Source organism: Fringilla coelebs, assembly GCF_963513975.1.
Source record: "Fringilla coelebs genome assembly, chromosome: 3".
NCBI lineage: Eukaryota > Metazoa > Chordata > Aves > Passeriformes > Fringillidae > Fringilla > Fringilla coelebs.
The window spans coordinates 66,961,634-66,980,126 of NC_140030.1; the positions used below are offsets into that span (position 1 = coordinate 66,961,634).

At 35.1% G+C, this 18,493-nt stretch overlaps 1 protein-coding gene across 1 annotated transcript in view; it reads left to right on the top strand.

Annotated features, from left to right (window-relative positions):
- The window catches only part of STXBP5 (syntaxin binding protein 5), a 101,822-nt gene that overhangs the window by 48,838 nt on the left and 34,491 nt on the right, over nucleotides 1-18,493 (top strand). Inside the window, exons 8-15 of the mRNA XM_084202121.1 lie at nucleotides 4,026-4,149; nucleotides 5,897-5,975; nucleotides 11,845-11,999; nucleotides 13,019-13,091; nucleotides 14,983-15,130; nucleotides 15,361-15,428; nucleotides 16,529-16,569; nucleotides 17,444-17,664. Coding sequence (XP_084058247.1) covers nucleotides 4,026-4,149; nucleotides 5,897-5,975; nucleotides 11,845-11,999; nucleotides 13,019-13,091; nucleotides 14,983-15,130; nucleotides 15,361-15,428; nucleotides 16,529-16,569; nucleotides 17,444-17,664 — 909 coding nt within the window. The remainder of the gene's footprint in view (nucleotides 1-4,025; nucleotides 4,150-5,896; nucleotides 5,976-11,844; nucleotides 12,000-13,018; nucleotides 13,092-14,982; nucleotides 15,131-15,360; nucleotides 15,429-16,528; nucleotides 16,570-17,443; nucleotides 17,665-18,493) is intronic.

Below are 18,493 nucleotides of genomic sequence, written 5' to 3' on the forward strand. Positions count from 1 at the left end.
ACTGGTGAGTGAGCAGCATTGTGGTGCCTGCTTGCTGCCTGGGGTTAAACCATGACAGATGAGAAAAGTGGTCCCAAAATGTTCCACAATCATATGTGTGTGGCTAAAATATGCATGAATTTAAAAGGATGGGATTATTTGTATCAGTATTTAATGAATTGAAACAGCTAAATTCCCCTGGTGGAGAAATATCATAAAAGCTTCAGTCTTTATTGATGAACTTGTCTCTTAAATTGCAAGGTTGCATTTAAATTATTCATCTTTGTACTTCTTCAAAGTACCAAGAACTAATAGTTATTTGCAGGGATATTACAAGCTATTGCAGAAAAAAATAAATTTCGCAAAATGTTTTTAAGTATGCAATAATCTCTTGAAAAGCTAGTGATCTACTTAAGATATTTCTGTAGGAGTCTTGCATATAAATATTTTTAATTTTGTTCCTCAGACTTTTTTTTGGTTTATTTGTGATTGCAAAGTCTCCCTCAGTTAACTGTTGCAGTTGCTGCAAAAATGTTTCTGTCTTAAAATCAGGTATACTCACCTTCTTTACAGGCAGCATAGCAGTAATTTTTCCACATGGGATCATCTTTCTGGAACAGATGGTGAATTGATTTTGTGTTTGAGTACAGCCTGTCTCTACATAAAACTCAGGGATAGTTTCTACAATTTCTAATATAGTTTAGGCATATGTAGGACAGCAAAGTCAATTGTGTTGTTAGTCAACAAAAGTAAGATTCAATTCCCCACTTCCCCAGAAAATACGTAACTGTCTCAGAAGTTTTAAAACAAACTTCCCTAGAGTCCAGAACAGGTACCTTAAATTTAAATTAAAGAGAAGGGAGTAGTAGGAATACTTCTAATAGGAAACCTTCTGTGGTAATTAATTAAATATAAAGTTTTATCTAGACAAAGTTGATTACTTTTTTTCTTAGACTTCTTTCTGCTTGAGTTCCTGTAAAGATTCCCTGTATTTGCTTCATGTTCATTAGTGGAAGGACTCAGAATGGAAGTAAGGTCAAGACTTGGTTTACCTGTGCAGACAACTCCAAATATGGATGCAAATGCCTTAAATATAACAACAGTCCTTGGTGATACTTGGGCATGATCTTGTTATAAGGTTTTGGTTTTTTTTTCTGGTCCCATATGACCAGAAAAGATTTGAGACACAGTTAAATCTGCACCAGCTGATATAAGCATACTGTTGCATTATGGTACCAAAAAGAAAACAGGAAGTTTTAATCATGATGAGAGTCGAGATTAAAGCAGAGTGTTTTATTCTGCATCAGTAAGTTTCGTGTTAAATATTAGAATAAAAATGTACTACTCCTAGTGGCTCTTTAGTGTCTTAGAAGATTTGTTTTGCAGACTCAGTGGATTCTGCTTCATTTTTCTATTTTATGCATTTCTCCAGATTCCAGCACTAATATTAACTATGGAAAATGTTAAAACTTCTTTGCTCTTATGTATAGAAATGATTTTTCAGGTATCAGTTTTGTTTTGGTGATTGAGACTCTTGCTAGTCAACAGCTAGTGCTATGAGCTGACTCGTACTACTTAAGGTTATTGCACTCTTTTCATTATAACTTTCTTGTTACTAGGCCAGCTTGTTGTGTACCTTGAGATAGTGCTGGAGCTACTTATGAAGTTGGTTTTTATTTTTTAGGCTTACAAGAATTTCTGAATTGTGTGATAGCAAAGGATATTGCTCAATGCAAAAGTTAATCATACCCAGCCCACAGAGTTGTTAGTTGGATTATTTTAAAAAACATAAAGCATATATTTCAAATATTTAGCTGCATTACTAAATATAACAAGGGACTCTAAAACTAGAGACTAAAGGCTCCTTGTTCTCTTTCAGAGCTTGTTTTTTTTTACCTCCATGTTCCTTGCAGAAAGTGAGAGCAGTCATCCTTCTCCTTTGTGCTCAGATCTTTTTATCTTCTTAAGCATTAATGCTGTTTCAAGAGTAACAAGTTGTTGCATTTCCCTTCTCCTGACATCTTTTTCAAGAAAGGAAAGAAGTGATCATTTCTCAGATTTATTCTTGCTTCCTTTTGTGAAACTTGCTTTCTTACTATTATGTAGAAATAGTTCTTAAGACCTATTTCTACATAAATGTGAATCAAACTGTTTCATTTACACTATGGGCTGCCTACTGTTGTCAAGGTTAGATGTCATATGGGAGATTATGTCAAATGTACTGACTATATTGTATTGCTAAGCCTGCTGTAGACATTTATTTTGTCAGTGATGAGCTTTTTTAAATGTGAACTTCTCTTTACTGAGTCTGCAGTCTCAAAATTGTTGATCCCTTGCTTTATTCGGTATAATGTTGGTAAATAAAAATTCAATATTTATGCAAGATTTCTTTTATAATACTATTTGACAGGCAGAACGAGCAAGAATATTTCACTTTGACAGTAGGAAACATCATGTGAGGCATGTAGGTTTGTTTCTGAGCTACATGTGTAGATGTGCTACTGGTACACAGAATCTGTCTTAAAAAAATCTATAGTGATTCCACAATACATAGGGAACAATATTAAATTTCATGAAGGAATGCTAAACTTAATCTGTAGTTTATATATATCCAGATGTTATATTAATTTATATTGGGGAAATTTTTACTGGAGACTCTAGACTCACATAGCATAGCCATTTTTCTCTGTCATTTAAGCTCTGGATTCTCCCATTCAGTTTGCTGGAAAATGTCTTGTCTCTCTGTATAATTTCATGAAACATGAAGACCTGATCTGTGTATAATCAGTTTGAGCAAAGCTCACTTGGATCTGTCCTCAGATGTGCTCTTCACCCAGTAATTGCTGCTTAAGCTGTCATTGCTGGTTACAGTTGGCTACTGCTCACACACCTAGGTTTCCTCACAGAGGAAATCCCAAGGTCCCTGCAGAGCTGGAGTGATTGTAAGCCCTTCTTACAGACAGGATCACTACTGAAAGTATCCACTGAGGGTATTGTAAAGTCCATCAGTTTTCACTTATTCAGCACCTACTTTTCTAGTTTACCTAGAGTAATGTCTTCATCATAAAATCTACCTTCTCAGTAATACCAAAGTTCTGTATTTCTTGCAGTTAATAGTTCCTTTTGCACCTTCTGGGCAGAAGAGAAATACTTTAAGGTTTCATTATTTACTGATACTTTCATGCAATAACTAAAATTCCTTTGAATATCACTTAATGGTTCCATCATGTTTCCATGTACTAACAGACGTGCTGGAAGTAGAAATGGCACCAATCCTTTCTTGCTAGTTAATATTTTTGCCTTATTTGTATCCTTTGCATCACTGTTTACTTTTCTCTTGCCTGAGGCAGCAACTAGATTTTATTTATTTAGCTGTTTTCTGTAGCTTTTATGTGGCATGTTGTAATTGTTCCATTCCTAATTTTAGGAATCTGGAGATGATTTTGTATTTATGGAGAGATTTACTTGTAGATTCCTGTGCTTTCCTGCACCTCAAAGCTACCATTGCAATATTAGAGCGTCCAGGCTAATACTTTGCTTTCATCACCATAATTTTAAAAAAGTCTTGTTACTTCAATTCTTGTTTTATGGATCCTTTGACCCAATGCTTGCCTCTTGAGCACATCCACATAAACATCTCAAAATGATATGTAATACTTGAACTTAATAATCTCATCCCATGTTTTTTGTCTGGACAATATTTTTTTCCCAATACTGAAAAATTTTGGTTAGCAAAGCTTAAATAAGTGCTTGTAGTTATTCTCTTCATGCTACCCTTCATGGAAGTGTACTACACTGAGGAGGGTAGGTCCCCTTCTTGGTCTCCCTAAACAGGTCACTACAGTGAAGACAGTATTTTTTGATGGTTAAAGTGTGTCTGAAAGTACTAGTTATGTAAGGAAAACTTTACATGGGTAATAGGATAGATATTATTTAATTAGTAATTTTTCTAACTGGTGTTTTCTGTTTAATGTCATTGAGGAAGGTGAAAGAATAAAATGATAATAGGATGCACAACTTATATTGTTCTGCTTTTTCTTGCATAGGCTATCCACTCTGTGGCTTGGCATCATGAAGGAAAACAATTCATTTGTAGTCACTCAGATGGTACCTTGACCATATGGAATGTAAAATCTCCTACCAAGCCATTCCAGACAATCACTCCACATGGTAAGATGAAATGGATACCCACTGCACTTGACAGCTCTTAAAACACAAAGAACTTGTTTTTAATAGAAGTGTGTTTTGCAGAAAACAAGTATTAAAAGTGCACTTGCAATGCAGTAAAAATCTCTCTCATTCATGACAGTTTCTCATAGATTTCACTTGAAAAAGAAAAGTCTTTATGAAATAAGAATCCAAATCAGTGCAGCTTTCTCTAAATCTCTAAACTTTAAGCTTGTCTGTCACACAATGACATTGATGTCTTGGTTTCAAAAGACAGGTGCCTGCTAAGGAAGGCAGGAGCCTCCCCTGAAATGGAGAATGCAAACCCTCCACATCCCTCCGAATTGCTATGAATTTTAAATTAAGGGGCTCTCAGGCAAAAAATAATATGGGAGCAGGAAATAACAGTTCTTTAATAGGGAAGAAGAAAAAAAAAAGGATAAAATAAAACAATGCAATACACTAGAACACTGACAGAGTCAGAACTCAACCTGACACCCTGTTGGTCAGGGTGCTGGTAGTAGTCCAATTGGGATTGTGGTTGCAATCCTCCTGAAGTGTCAGGTGTGGTTCTGTTGGAGCAGGGGGGGGGTCCTTTAGAAAGGGTGTATTCTTCCTCCAAAGATCCAGTGGAAGAGGCAGCTGCTGTTCCTCTGGGGAATCCAATGGGAAGCCGTGTTGGTGTTTCAGAACCTCCTGATTATATCCAGGTAGCAATGCTTGGCTCCTCCCTCTGGGTGGAGCATCTCACAGTGGGTTGTTATATTTCTCATCAGCCATGCAGTGACATTCAATAGCTTGTTATCAGCAGATGTCCCCTCCCAAGGGAGGAGTGATTGTGATCACTCAGAGAGAGAAAGATAAGGAAAATTGCCAACTTGACACCAGACATCTGCCATACAGATGGTAATAGAATACCTCTTTCCTTGCAATCTGGAACAACTGATCTCAGAGTTAACTAATGCATATTTTGCAGGACTTGCTTTTTGCTTATATTAGAATCCCATAGATTGTTTAAAATAGATTTAGGCAAGTACCTGTTTTATGTATAATTGTGTAGATTACCACACAAATTTTCGGAAGGGTTTATAACAGAACAAGAATAGCGTTTGGTTAGATGTTCCCACTTCTGAGAGGTCTTTCATTAATGTTAATCTAAGGAAATTAACATTACATGTTGTTCTTCTGTGAAATATACTGCTGCTCTTCAAGTAAGTTGTATACGAATGCCAAGGTTACATGGTGTGCCTGTCTGTATTTATTATTTTAGCAACTTATTTACTTAAGATTTTTAAGTGTGGATGTATCAGTGAGGATAATTGCACAGCTGAGAGAGAGTGGGCTTTTCATGCTCAATTGAAGTCTTAGCCCTTAAGGATAATACTCAGGATAAACCTCACTTTACTTGTAAGCTGACCAATTTTAATTGCAAAAGGGTAGACACAACATAAATTTAAAATCTCCTAGCGTGACTTAAAACAGACCTTTAGGGGAGGATTATATGTTTGAAAACAAATTTTCTACAGCGGTCAGGTTTAGAGTTGCTCTTTTTCCTAAACCTTCAAATTTGGTGTGCTGAGAGCTTTAAGAAATTTTTAATTACATTATTCCAAGGCATACTCTATAACTGTCAAAGTTGTTGAATATATGTTGTGTGAATTTTATACTTCTCAAGCTGCACGGTGAATTTCATTACTTGCCATAATGTTACGGAACTGCAAGATTAACACAGGAAAATAATTTACTTTAGGAAAGCAGCTGAAGGATGGAAAGAAGCCAGAACCCTGCAAACCTATCCTAAAGGTGGAATATAAAACAACTAGAGCTGGGTAAGGCTTGTTTCGTGTGCAAAATGAGCATATGTTGTTACATATGTTGTGCAACACTCTGGGAATGGACTTTGTTTCCCAGTTGTTGGGGTGCATATTCTGATGGTACAGCTTTGTTTTAGCTTTAATAAATCAGATATTGCTTAATAAAATACAAAAATTTGTGTGAATGAATTACTGTATACAAACCAACGATGCCACTAATGCATTATCTGCACTCTTCTTTCATGCTACTAAAACTTGTGTGCGTTTTTGCTCAAATTTTTGAGAGTTCTGAATAAAAAAAGGCTGATAAAGCAAAGAAGACACCAAAACACAGACATGGTAAATTGAACTTTGACAAATAGTATCCCAAATTGAATATTCTTAATTTTGAATACATGTTCCTCCCCCCTAAAATGTCATTAACAGAAATTTTCTAGGAGAGTGCAGTAATTTATGCAGTGAAATATGCCTAATTATGCACATTGAGAAAAATAAAGCAGTAATTACAACAAGAGGCTCAGATGCAATTACAGGATCTATAGAGTAGCATGTTCTGTTACCCAGAAGGATCTAGAGTAGCATGTTTTGTTACCCAGACTGCAGCTAGGGTGGATGGATTTCCTGAACTATGTGGAATTTCTTTTATTTGTGGTTATAAAGTGTTGTGTAAAAAGTGCAATATAAGATAAAATATTCATGGAAATCTGTTCAGCTATTTTCAAAAGCTGGTATTTTGTTTGTTTGTTTTCTTTTAAATTTGGGGGGTTTGTTTACCCCCCAAATAGTTGTTTTTTATTTACTTTTCAGGCATTGAAATCTGTAGAAGATGGTTAATTAAATGATACAATACAGTATTGCGTTTATATATTCATAATATCACTGGCTTTAGGTGTTATTTTCTGCTAAAAATGAGGTAAACAGAAACTTAAAACTATGGCTGGCTCCTAGTTTTATAAAAATCTATCATTATCTGGAAAGCCATATTTTAATTGCAAAAGTCTACATCTATCTGAGTAATCCTTTCTCTGAAATATCAAAAGCTGATTTAAAGAGAGATATTCAAAAAATCGCAGCTTCAGCATGTTACAATTTCTGCAATCAAAAGCCTTCTTTTATTATGAATAGTCATTCTGAAAGAGACAATTAGTTTGGAGCTGGTTCTGTGACATAGTATTTCAATGTGAAAACTACTTGACTTTTCATATAGTTTAAGGAGGAGTTTTTTCTAGTACAATTTCTAATAATTCTTGGTGGTTTGGGGAAGCTACTTTTCCAGGTTTGGCTTTTTTTTTTCTGTTGCGCCTCTCACTTTCTGGTATTTGTCCAAACTGAATGTTTTGATACATTTCAATTTACTCTTCTCTCTAATGTTTTCTATCTTCAGTGTACTATTAAATGTACAATTATTGATAAACCCTTCCTGAACTTTAAGTAAAAGAGGTGGAAAAAAACCTGCAACAAGCAAAACCACATCTGCACTGTGGTAGAGAAGTGGTGCACTGGAAATCTCCTTTCATTTACTGCTATGTGTACTTCAATTTGTACTCAATTTTCAGTTTTACTTGTAATCTTACAAGAATTTTAAGGCAAGACAGAACTGCCTTTCAATATCTAAATTTTCGATAAATTTTCTATTTATCATTTGGAATTGTTTAATATGAGCAAGATTTTAACTTTTATCTAAAGTGGTGTCATTTCTTATTCATGGTTTAGTTTCTGTAGCACAGAGGAGAATCGTTTCTGGACAGGACAAAAGTTTTCAGGCTACTGAAACGATGTAAGAAACAAATAATGTTTTTTTCTATGGCAGTACACTGTAGCTGTTCTTAAAAAACAAATTATAAAAATACAGAAGAAAACAAAACAAAGCAAAAAAGCTTACATTCAAGAGATACTATTTAATGCTTATTTAAGTTATATTTCGAATCTTTATTAGGAAAAAATATTCACTATTTCTATGCTCTATTTTGAACATCTTTCTATCAGCCCTTTTTTGTTTCTTCCTTATCTATCTGGAGTGCTCAAAGATCTATGTCTGTTTCAGTATCTCCTCCAGTGGAAAACATTTCATTGATATGATCCGAACTGGATTTTTTTACTGCTTCTAATTCTAGTAAGCTGGTTTTGGAAAAGTGGTTCAGAACCACACAAAAGGAAGGACCATAACCTATGGCAACCTATATTAAGGGCTACAGACACTATTCTTTTTACTGTTGCAGGTCTCTTTAATTTCTTCTCACTTTTTTTTCCCCTGCATCTTGTTTTCCATATTGTAAAACTGGGGTCAGGTCAAAAGAAGGACATAAGGCTTCTCCTGGGTTTTATGGGTTGCCTCTTTATTTGTTAACTTTGTGGGATTTTCTGTTACTTTTTGTTTGGTCAGTTTGGTTTTTAAGTTTTTGCAAATAGTGCAAAAAGTGAAGTGTCCAGAGCCAAAGTAACTTACCCTAAAACAAGAGTATGTCTATAGCTTTATTCCTGGGAGAAAGATTACTATTGATGAATAGTGGCTGAAAAAGTTACATTCTTTGTATATTCCTTGTGCAAAGTGGCATAATTTTGCAATCTCAGAGCATAATGTCACTGTACTGCAGCCACTCTTCATCTAAAATACTTCATCCTTTTCAGAAGCACTGAATTTCAAAGGTAGCTTACCTTTCGAGCTTCCTGAACTGGTTCCCGTATTGCTTTTATGCGTACTTTTTCTGTCTAAAGTGAATCTAGAGGCACTCTCAGGCTTCCTTGTGCCACTCCCTCCCCCTCCACATTCAGTCCTTCTCGACAGCACATTCCACGCATGCAGGCTCAGTGCCCTACAGCCCTGCAGTATTTACTCTGGTTGATATTAGCATTTTGGTAAAATTGCCTGTGTCTAATAGAAATTAGAGCTCCAAAGTCTCCATGTAAAACATGATTCAGAAGGGTTTTGTCTTGGTAGCTGTTGCAGCTGTCATTGACTGACTGAGTGATGGTTGTGTGTAATTGGGATGTCAAGGTTACATTAGTGATGATGCCTCCTACCAAGCAATAGATGTTAATCTGTTCATTTAATTTGAATAGTGCTATTTTTTTGTGCCAGCTTATTGGTTTAAAACCACACTTCCTAAAATAAATTCATAGTTTTATCTTCACTACTACTTCAGGATTTCAAGTATTAAGGTAAACTAACTCTTGAAGTCTTTTCCGTCTTCATACTAGGATTAACTTCTCCACAGATTTACTCAGGGTTTGAAAAGTAAGCCAGATGGCACCAATGACCTGATTTCTCTATATACCATTCTCTCACACATCTGGTCTGTTAGAAGCTGGCTCACATTTGATAGTCTACTTCTAAAACTGAACAGAAACATCCTCCTGGTTTGTGAGCCACTCAGCTCTCAATTGTATTATTTCTCATCAATTGCGAGACCCAATCCTGTGTTTTCTGAAATTTTTTGTCAATGACCTGTTACCCCCTTTTATAGTCAATTTCTTATAGTATTCTCCAAGTGATTCTGCATATTTCACTGATGAGGACATTCATGTAAGGGCATTGCTTGCAAACCTGCTGAAGCTGAACTGTTTCAAAGAATCTCTGTATTAGCAGCTGCTATAAATTGCTATTAAAAATGCTATAAAGCAGTTCTCTAAGATCTGAATCCTGGGTTTTTTAAAATGTTCAGGTAGGTAAAATGTAATTCCCCAAGCTGAATCAGTCTCATCTGTTATATAAAATACAAATCTTCTAGATTTTTATTTTAAATTATGTATTTCTAATTGATGTGCACTAACCTTTTAATATCTATCACAGCTGAAGGGCAACATTTTAATTAGAAAATGCTCAGTTTGTGTTCGTGGTAAATCCATGGTTTCATGAAAATATCAAAAATTCATACACAAACTTTTAGTGGTCTTTCTGGCAGACTCAAGTCAGATTTAATCTTTGGTTCATTTGTGAGAAATCTATGTGACAGATCAGTGTGCTCTATTCTTACCTCTTCCATTTCTTGCATCTCAACTGGCAGGCCTGCCCAAAGCAGTTTGATTACCTTGAGAAATAAAACCTGGAGAAGCTGACATACAATTGTCACTGTGATGTATGAAAATTAAAAATTGAAATTTGTTAGTTTGTTAATGTCAGTTGATCCCAATGAATCTGTAAATATGATAATTACTACAAATGGTCCTGGCAGCATTTAAAAAACCTGATGATTTCTATGGAGAAAAAGATACTGCAGTAAATCATTCTAGCACAATGAGTCCTCACCAGTATTTTTCTCTTCACTGACAGCCAGACTAAGTTCAAGTGTATAACTTTCTTGAAATTTCTTCATGGACCTGACCATAAAAGATTGTGTGAAGTTTCAAAATGAAGAGCTGAGATTAAATGAAGACTCAGAGAAAAGTTAATCCTCTTCTAGACATACACTCTGGGCAGGATATTGAACTTGATGGACCCGTGGTCTGATTTATGGCCATTCCTTTGAGGTCTCTTCTTCGGCCAGCAGTGCTCCTTGATCCTATCAAATCTTGGGTCATAGGTCTTTCTGGAAGATCAAGCAGATTGTGAAATACTTGTAGAAGCTGGGGGCTTATCTCAGTCTGCTTTGCCTTCAGTGCTGCAAACACAAAGTACATCTCAGCCAAGTCTTAAGCTCATGAACTGCAGCATGTGCGTAAACCAAACCCTTAATATGCAGTTTTCAAGAATTCTGACATGTCTAGTCTCACTTTGTATTTCAAATGCCAACAATAGAAAGCCATTTAGACAGTATGAAAAAGATAGCATTATAGGAAAGGATTTAAAAAAAAAAAGGTTTCCTCTCTTTTTACAATATATCAGGATGGGGTTTTTTCCTGTATAAATTTTCTCCAGATACTGATATACTAGCTATTTCCAAGGAAGATGCAAATGAAGGGTAGAACTTCTACTGATAGTGAACATAAAAGTAGATCAGAGGCGATTGATAGATACGCAACGTGCCTATTTTTCCTTCAGAAATACAATGGGAAATTTCAGGCAATAGTCAGTAATGAGTAACATTTATTTTTTGAGCTGCACAATTAGAGTCAGTCTGCTCTCTGAAAAGGATTATATCCTATTTCAAACATAAGTGGTATTAAAATGAGTGATTCTTGACAATCAGGAAATAAGAATAGCTGGTGAAATGAACATATTTACTTCGTCTTGTTTTTCAATACATGAAATAGTAAGCTGTAAATTGTGTGCATATTGGAAATACATGGATGTATTTAAAAGTATGTTTCAGACTTTTCAAAAAAGTTTCAAGGGAAGTTTCTGAACTCTTCTCAAGACTAGAAGAAATATCTCTGCTTTGCTCTACTTGGCTATTTGATTTTGCAGTAGGAATAATGTATGACAAAGTAGTTTTTTGAATTTTGTGCGTGGTGGTAGAGGGAAAAATGGATAAAACATCTAGAGTAAATGTGTGATGTTACTTAAAAGATGGTATGTCTTTAAAGCTTATCCAGCAGTTGGTTGCATCTCCAACTCCAACTCCAAGACAGTCATATTACTCTACAGCAAGTAAATGGGACTGTTTCTTCCTGATTTTACTGGGGTGTTTTACATTATGGAAAAATGGGACTGTTGGCAAATCTGAATCACAGTTCAGTAGAAAAAAAACCAACTTTAAATTGGTACAATTTTTTTTTTTTTTTTTAATTTCATGTTTGGAGGAGATGTCGGCCTTAAACAAGAGTTAGAGTAAGATTTGAAATACATACCCAAGCTGTATATTTCATGAGAGCTGGTTTGCATTATTTTTACTCCATCTCTGCTTAATGATATTTCATTGAACTTTATCATAAGGTTGCAAAACCTGCCCAGTCTCTTTTAGCATGTTATCCTGACTTGATCCTAAATGATTCTGCTTTATTCCAGGGAGCCTTTCATCATTCTCTCAGGAGGCTTGTCATATGACACTGTAGGAAGAAGACCCTGTTTAACAGTCATGCATGGGAAAAGTACTGCTGTGCTAGAAATGGATTATTCTATTGTTGATTTTCTAACGCTGTGTGAAACACCATATCCTAATGGTAGGCTCTGTAAAGATTTTTCTCTGTACCTTGACTTCTTATCACTGGAGCTTTATCCCATCAGAATATTCTTTATGATTGTCTTTCTGTTTTATCTCTGGGGATCAGACTGCAGCAGCAACATCTGTTATTCCTATTGTCTGAAGTGTGGTTTACTTGCCAGAACATGAATAAAATAGTTCATTATAAAGCCAATTTTGTGTCTAGAAAAAAGCCAATTACTCATAGCATTTTCTTTTTAATCCCAAAAGCATGTGCAGACCAAAAGCATTACAACTTTAAGCTGTAGTTACTGGAGCAGATGTGTGCATCTCTGGGTATTTGGGCACATAGGGCCTTTCCAGTCAGTGCTAAACCATGAGGAACATTTTTGTATTATTTTAAACTTTTAGTGGCTTTATTTATTCCAATATTTAGATGGATTTCATAACTAACCTGTAATCTCTCTTCTGCAGCAGGGGATTTCTTATTGTAGTTTAGGTCGTTATTTCAGATGAATAGTATTATATTGCTGATGGTTCCAATGTTTTAGCTGTCAGCTTCCATCAGAGTATATTTACCTGCTTAGCTTGGAATTTGAGATCTGGCTGAAAGAGGGCAATTTAAACTTTGAAAACTTTTTCAAGTTTCTTGTTTTACTGTCAAGTCAGCTGTCTTTTGAGCCATTTTGTAAGCAAGTAAAACTTAAACCCCACTGAATATGAGGAAAAGCAGTTTAGGGGTGGGAGGATGTTACTCAGAAATTGGCTCTGTCACTCATATAACCTGCTTATAGAATTTACTCTGCATGCTCCTTTTTCTGTTGTTTGTGCTGTTGAGAACATTGAAGAAAAGAACACGTTTCCAAACTTAACTTGGATGATTCAGTAGTCTGCATGTTTAAAATATCTTCAAAAACTATAGTAATCTAAGTAGCTTTGTAATCTCAGTTGCCAGAGTGCAAGCACTGATTCCATTCTTGAGGCTGTACATGCATGGGCTCCATTTACCAATAGGTAACGTTTTGTTCTTGTTTTCAGACTTTCAAGAACCATATGCTGTAGTTGTTCTCCTAGAAAAAGACTTAGTACTGATTGACCTTGCACAAAATGGGTAAGAATCTTCTTAATCTTTTAAGTCTTTTTAATCATTGGCTCCACAGATCAGCCTACTGTTCTACTTTATAGCTTTTTAGTCTAACATAACGCCTCAGAAGTTTGAAGTAGTTTGAAATTTTGGGGAGATTGCAGTTTTGAGGAAGGCAGCAGGGAGAACTGATCAGATAACCCCAGTAATTTTGGCTGTTGTCATCACTTAAATATTTGCTCATCTCATTGCCAAATAAATTACTACCTGCATTGCTTAAAGTAACTCCATACTGATGCAATAATATGGTATATATAAAATTTGAATGATAACATCTGCTCTTTAGTTTACGTATGCTGCTGTAGTATTCACAAATAATACCTGCCTAAAACATTGAGTCTCTTGTTGCTTTGTCCATGGAGTAGTCTATACACTATTATTAGTGATGATTAAAAATTCTAGACACTACAAAATTTTTTTCTGAAGGGTATTGAAATTTGTGTAAACAATAACAACTAACTGTTAAGGGATCAGGAGCAGAGGAGCTATCTGAGACCTTAGTACTGTTCCTGAATAAAAATCTCCAATGGTCAATGGAGAAAAATCCTTGTGAAAAACATCCTTCTAAGGCAAAACAAAAACCTGAAATTTTGCTCTCAAAGTCAATGGTGACACCTTAGATAATGAAGACTCAATGGAATTTGAAAGAAGATCGAGTTTTGTCCTCATATCTTTGCAGCTATTAAACAATTTCATTTAAGTTTTCCAAATGTTACATGGCTGTATGCTGCATCTTAAACTTGTTTCTGATATACCAATAGCATGAAGTATCAACATTCATATTTAGTTTGAAGTGCCTGAAATTTGAAGTTATGTTAAAGGTTATTCTATTTCATACTAAAAGATCTTCCACACTTTATGTTTTTACAATGCTCTTTGTTATGATTGACTTGCAAACTATTAGGTTTTTGACACCTGAAAAAGAAATAAAATTAATGCCAAAAAAATCCACAGGTTTCCTTTTATCTTGTGTTCTCTCAGGGATTTGTCATATTTTGTTAAAGTTAAGCCTCTTCTGCACATAATTTTTAAAATACATTTGTTGCTTTCCATATAGCCCTGTATAAAGTTCCTCATGCACAGAATGTTTTCATCTATGGTTAATTTTTCCTTTAGATGGGTTGAGAAGCTGTGTCTTTTCACCTCCACCAAAAAAGGGGAGATAAAAAAGGGAAAGCAATGTATAGCATGCATTTCTCTGGAGATAAATGTTCTTTGAACACAGATACATTTACCTCTGTTAGTATTATTGACCTTTTGCCTCATTAAGCCTCTGTCACTTTTCAGATGGACATAGTGGTGTGTATGTTCTTCTAATTGGTATTTGAGTGTTGCTATTTGTAATTTTCAGAAAGTGATCTTGAAGTTGCAAGTGGATTAAACAAAATTTGTCCATGCAAAATGCTGGACAACTTTCTGTTTTAGTACAGTGTGCTAATACAAAGTGAGATGGGAGTCTTCCTGTCTTTATGCTAGAAGAATAGACTGAAGAGTTAGAGATAAATTCATAGGTGCATGTTACTACAACTGAGACTTGGCAGCTTAATTTTTTTCCACAGGCTGCTAAATTAGTAAGCTTTTGAAAATATAAAATGACAGGGAATAGTAATGTTCTAGAAAAACTCTAAAAACTGTACAAACTTTAGATTCCATCTAGAGTACTACACTATCTTTATGATGTACTGGATGAGCAGTAAAGTTCTCTAGTGTATTTGTTCATAGTCTAATTTGATATGCATTTATTTTTCTGTGTACGAAAAGAATGCCAGCTTAGTCCTTAGTATTTTTGTGTTCTGCACTTTAAAAAAAAAAGTTTTCACTAGATTAACAGTTAGCTTCTTCCTTCCTTCCTTTAAAGGTATCCTATATTTGAGAATCCCTATCCTTTGACTATACATGAGTCTCCGGTTACCTGCTGTGAATATTTTGCTGATTGTCCTGTGGATCTCATACCCGCACTCTATTCCGTTGGTGCTCGACAGAAACGTCAAGGTTACAGCAAGAAGGTATAACATCTACTGCACATGTTTGTATTTTAAAATACTGAGAACTAGAAACTAAATAACAGGAGTGGCCATGATAAGACCAAAGCTACACCTGACTCAGCCTGCCTTTGACAGTGACTAATAGCAGGGGAGGATATATGTGGCTAATGTCTGGGGAGGATCTGCGGTAATTTGCCTTAACTTCACACTGTATGATATTTTCTTCCTCAGTGTATTTGTTAATCTTCCAGGAATGGCCTATCAGTGGAGGCAACTGGGGTGTGATCACTCAGAGCTATTCAGAGATCATTATTACAGGGTAAGTGATACCATAGTCTAGTAATAACTTTCTTAGCTCATGAAGTAGAAGTGGGAATTTTTTTGTTTCTCTTGTAAAACACTGTTTTGTATGAGTGGTTTGAGTGATTCATGAAATTATGATCACCAGACATAACCTTGCCATAATCTCCTTGACGTGTTACTGAGAAAGTAAAGCAGAATGTAGAAGGGAAGGTAGTAACAAAATCATAGCAGGTGTTTCACAGGCAGCACTAAAATAATAATAATAATAATAATAATAATAATAATAATAATAATAATAATAATAATAATAATAATAATAATAGTCGTCTTCATCATTATTATTATTATTTACATGGGCTTACTATCAAAGTATCTTGGATCAAAATTACCTTTCATTCTTTGTTTTTTGCAAAATAGCTGAGTATTGTTTTAAAGCATGGTAGGTCCATTAAGTAGTTACTGAGCTCAGTTCTCAAAGAGAAGCCAATTTTTTATCTCAAAAAAGAAAAGCAAATACTTAAATCTGATCATTTTGAGATTGATCTTTCTAATACTACTGGAAGGAACATAAGTTAAATTTAATTTATAACTGTGCAGTCCTCTCCTGGAAGTGAGAGGACTACTAAAGTGGTTTTAGAACAGTCCATTAGCCCTAATCAGGATTACTGTCACCTTGTGCTACACATTGCAGAGACTGAGACAGTCATGAAAAAATATAGTCATCTGATTCTCAAACTCAAGGCTAAATAAACAAGTTAGGTGACTCATTAACAGTGGGATACTGTATATTTAGGCATCTTCTTTACAAGTGTTGCTCCTAATACAGGGCATCTTATGAAAAAACAGTGCACGGTAAGGTAGGCCTCACTATTTAAAATGGAAAATGAATATATTACAGTGGGATCATCAAGAAGTTACCTTTCAAACGTTTTTCTAGTCTCTTCTGTCCAAAGTAATTGGAGCACATGTTGGTAGAATATCTGCTTTTAATAAACTGAAAATAAAGTGTCACTAAAAAGACTAATAAAAATAGAATATTAACTGTATACTGTCCTATAGAGCTCGAGCACTCCAACTAATCATTTCACCAGCTCTTCTTTTTTTTATATTTTATAGGCATGCTGATGGATCAATCAAGTTTTGGGATGCGTCAGCAAGTAAGTGTTTTCAGTAGAGATTTTTCCTGTGCAGTTTTAGATTTCTTCTCTTCAATTAAATGGTCAATTACTTCTGATATTCCACACAGCTCACAGTGAAAAATGCAGCAAGAATTCAGAGTAGAAATGGCACAAGGTTTGATGTTTGAATTGCTCTAGTTGGAGCTAACTTTACTCTTGGTACTTTAAAGCTGTTTAAAGCAATCTTGGAATCATCATCCGTTGTCTTTGAAAACTTGTGGAAAACTGGTGAGATTCCAAAAGGCTAAGGCGTGTGTGGTTGTGGGAGGGAGCAGATGCAATGTATATGTTTAAAAGCTGGGAGGAGGACTGTTTGGAGTGTTATAGATCTTTAATTTCGGTTTGGAGTGGGAGTGGAACCTGGGAGAGAGGAGGGGGTAAGCCAAACCTACTTGATTGTGTGCTTAAAAATTCTATTCAGCATAGATCTGTCAAAAGGAGATTCTGTTAAAGATACTTAGTTTCTTTCTGAAACAGGTAAATAAACCTATTAAGGGAGAAATTGCAAGTATCCTCTTTATTGATTTAAAAACTTTTGAGTCTTTCTAATAGGACAGTGTTACAGATGAAGTAGGGAAATGTGATTCAGGTAAAACCAGTGAAATATGGAAGAGGAGAAAGGATGCTATAATTTAGGTTTCCCTAATTGTGATTAGAATTTATAGCAGTAATTTGAGCCATTGATTAGACAATATGCCTGTGAAGTTTGAAATCAGCATGTAGACAATTGCAAAAAATTCTAACACAAAATTAAAATTCTAATTGAGAAGGATACAATTCAAGAATTAGCTATATCAATATATTAGCTATATGTTTAGATCAAAACTGATTTTTCTCTTTTGCTTTGTTCTAGTAACACTGCAAGTACTCTATAAGCTAAAAACAGCCAAAGTATTTGAAAAATCACGGAATAAAGATGACAGGCCAAACACAGATATTGTAGATGAAGATCCATACGCGATTCAGATCATCTCATGGTGTCCAGAAAGTAGAATGCTGTGCATAGCTGGAGTTTCTGCACATGTCATTATTTACAGGTTCAGCAAGCAGGAAGTGACAACAGAAGTCATTCCGGTAAAGAGTTATGACCATTTTTTAACTTTGAAGGATTTAGCTATAATAAGACTGTTCTAGAATTTTTTTTTTTTGTCTTTAATTATATTCGTGAAATGGACAAAAGTGATTGACTCAAAACAGAGATGTGGGTTTTTGGAGAGAAAGTAATTAATTATGAAATTCAACAAAAGTAAATATTGCACACGGAGATGGTTTTCAGTGACATTTTGAGGCTTTGCAGCCAATAATCATTCTTTGGTCTGTCTATGAAAACAAATAGTGGATCAAAACTTGGCTGTATCAAAGGTATAATGATAACAGAAGTGAATGAGCTATGGAGTTGAAGAATTTCAAAGCTTTTAGGGAGTTGATCCCTTGAGTCTTCATAATTACCATCTGTCCTGTCAAAACTTCTTCTGTTCGCAAAGCTACAAGAATAAAAATGTGCCAAACATGCCCTGAAATCTCTTAAGAACTTTGCTGTGTCACTATTTTATTCTGTATAAGATACAATGATTCTATTACAAGAGTTAAGTGTCTTGTTAAATCAGAAACACACACATGCAAATTTAAGTATTTGAATGTATGAACTAAAACTTAATATTTAATTACAAAGTGTTGCCTGTTCTAAGTGTTATTTGCAATGTAGTTGTTTTTTTCTCTCACGTCCTTTCTCCAACACATGCACCCTCCCCTCCCTATTCTGCTTGTTTGTAAGTTGTAGTTTTAAGGACCTGAGGTGTGGGCGGGTTTTGTGTGTTTTTTATGTACAAGTACATTCACTTCTTAGGGAATAGTTTTTTCCTAAGTTTTTATGAATCAGCCCAAATTGAGTTAATCTTCAGTG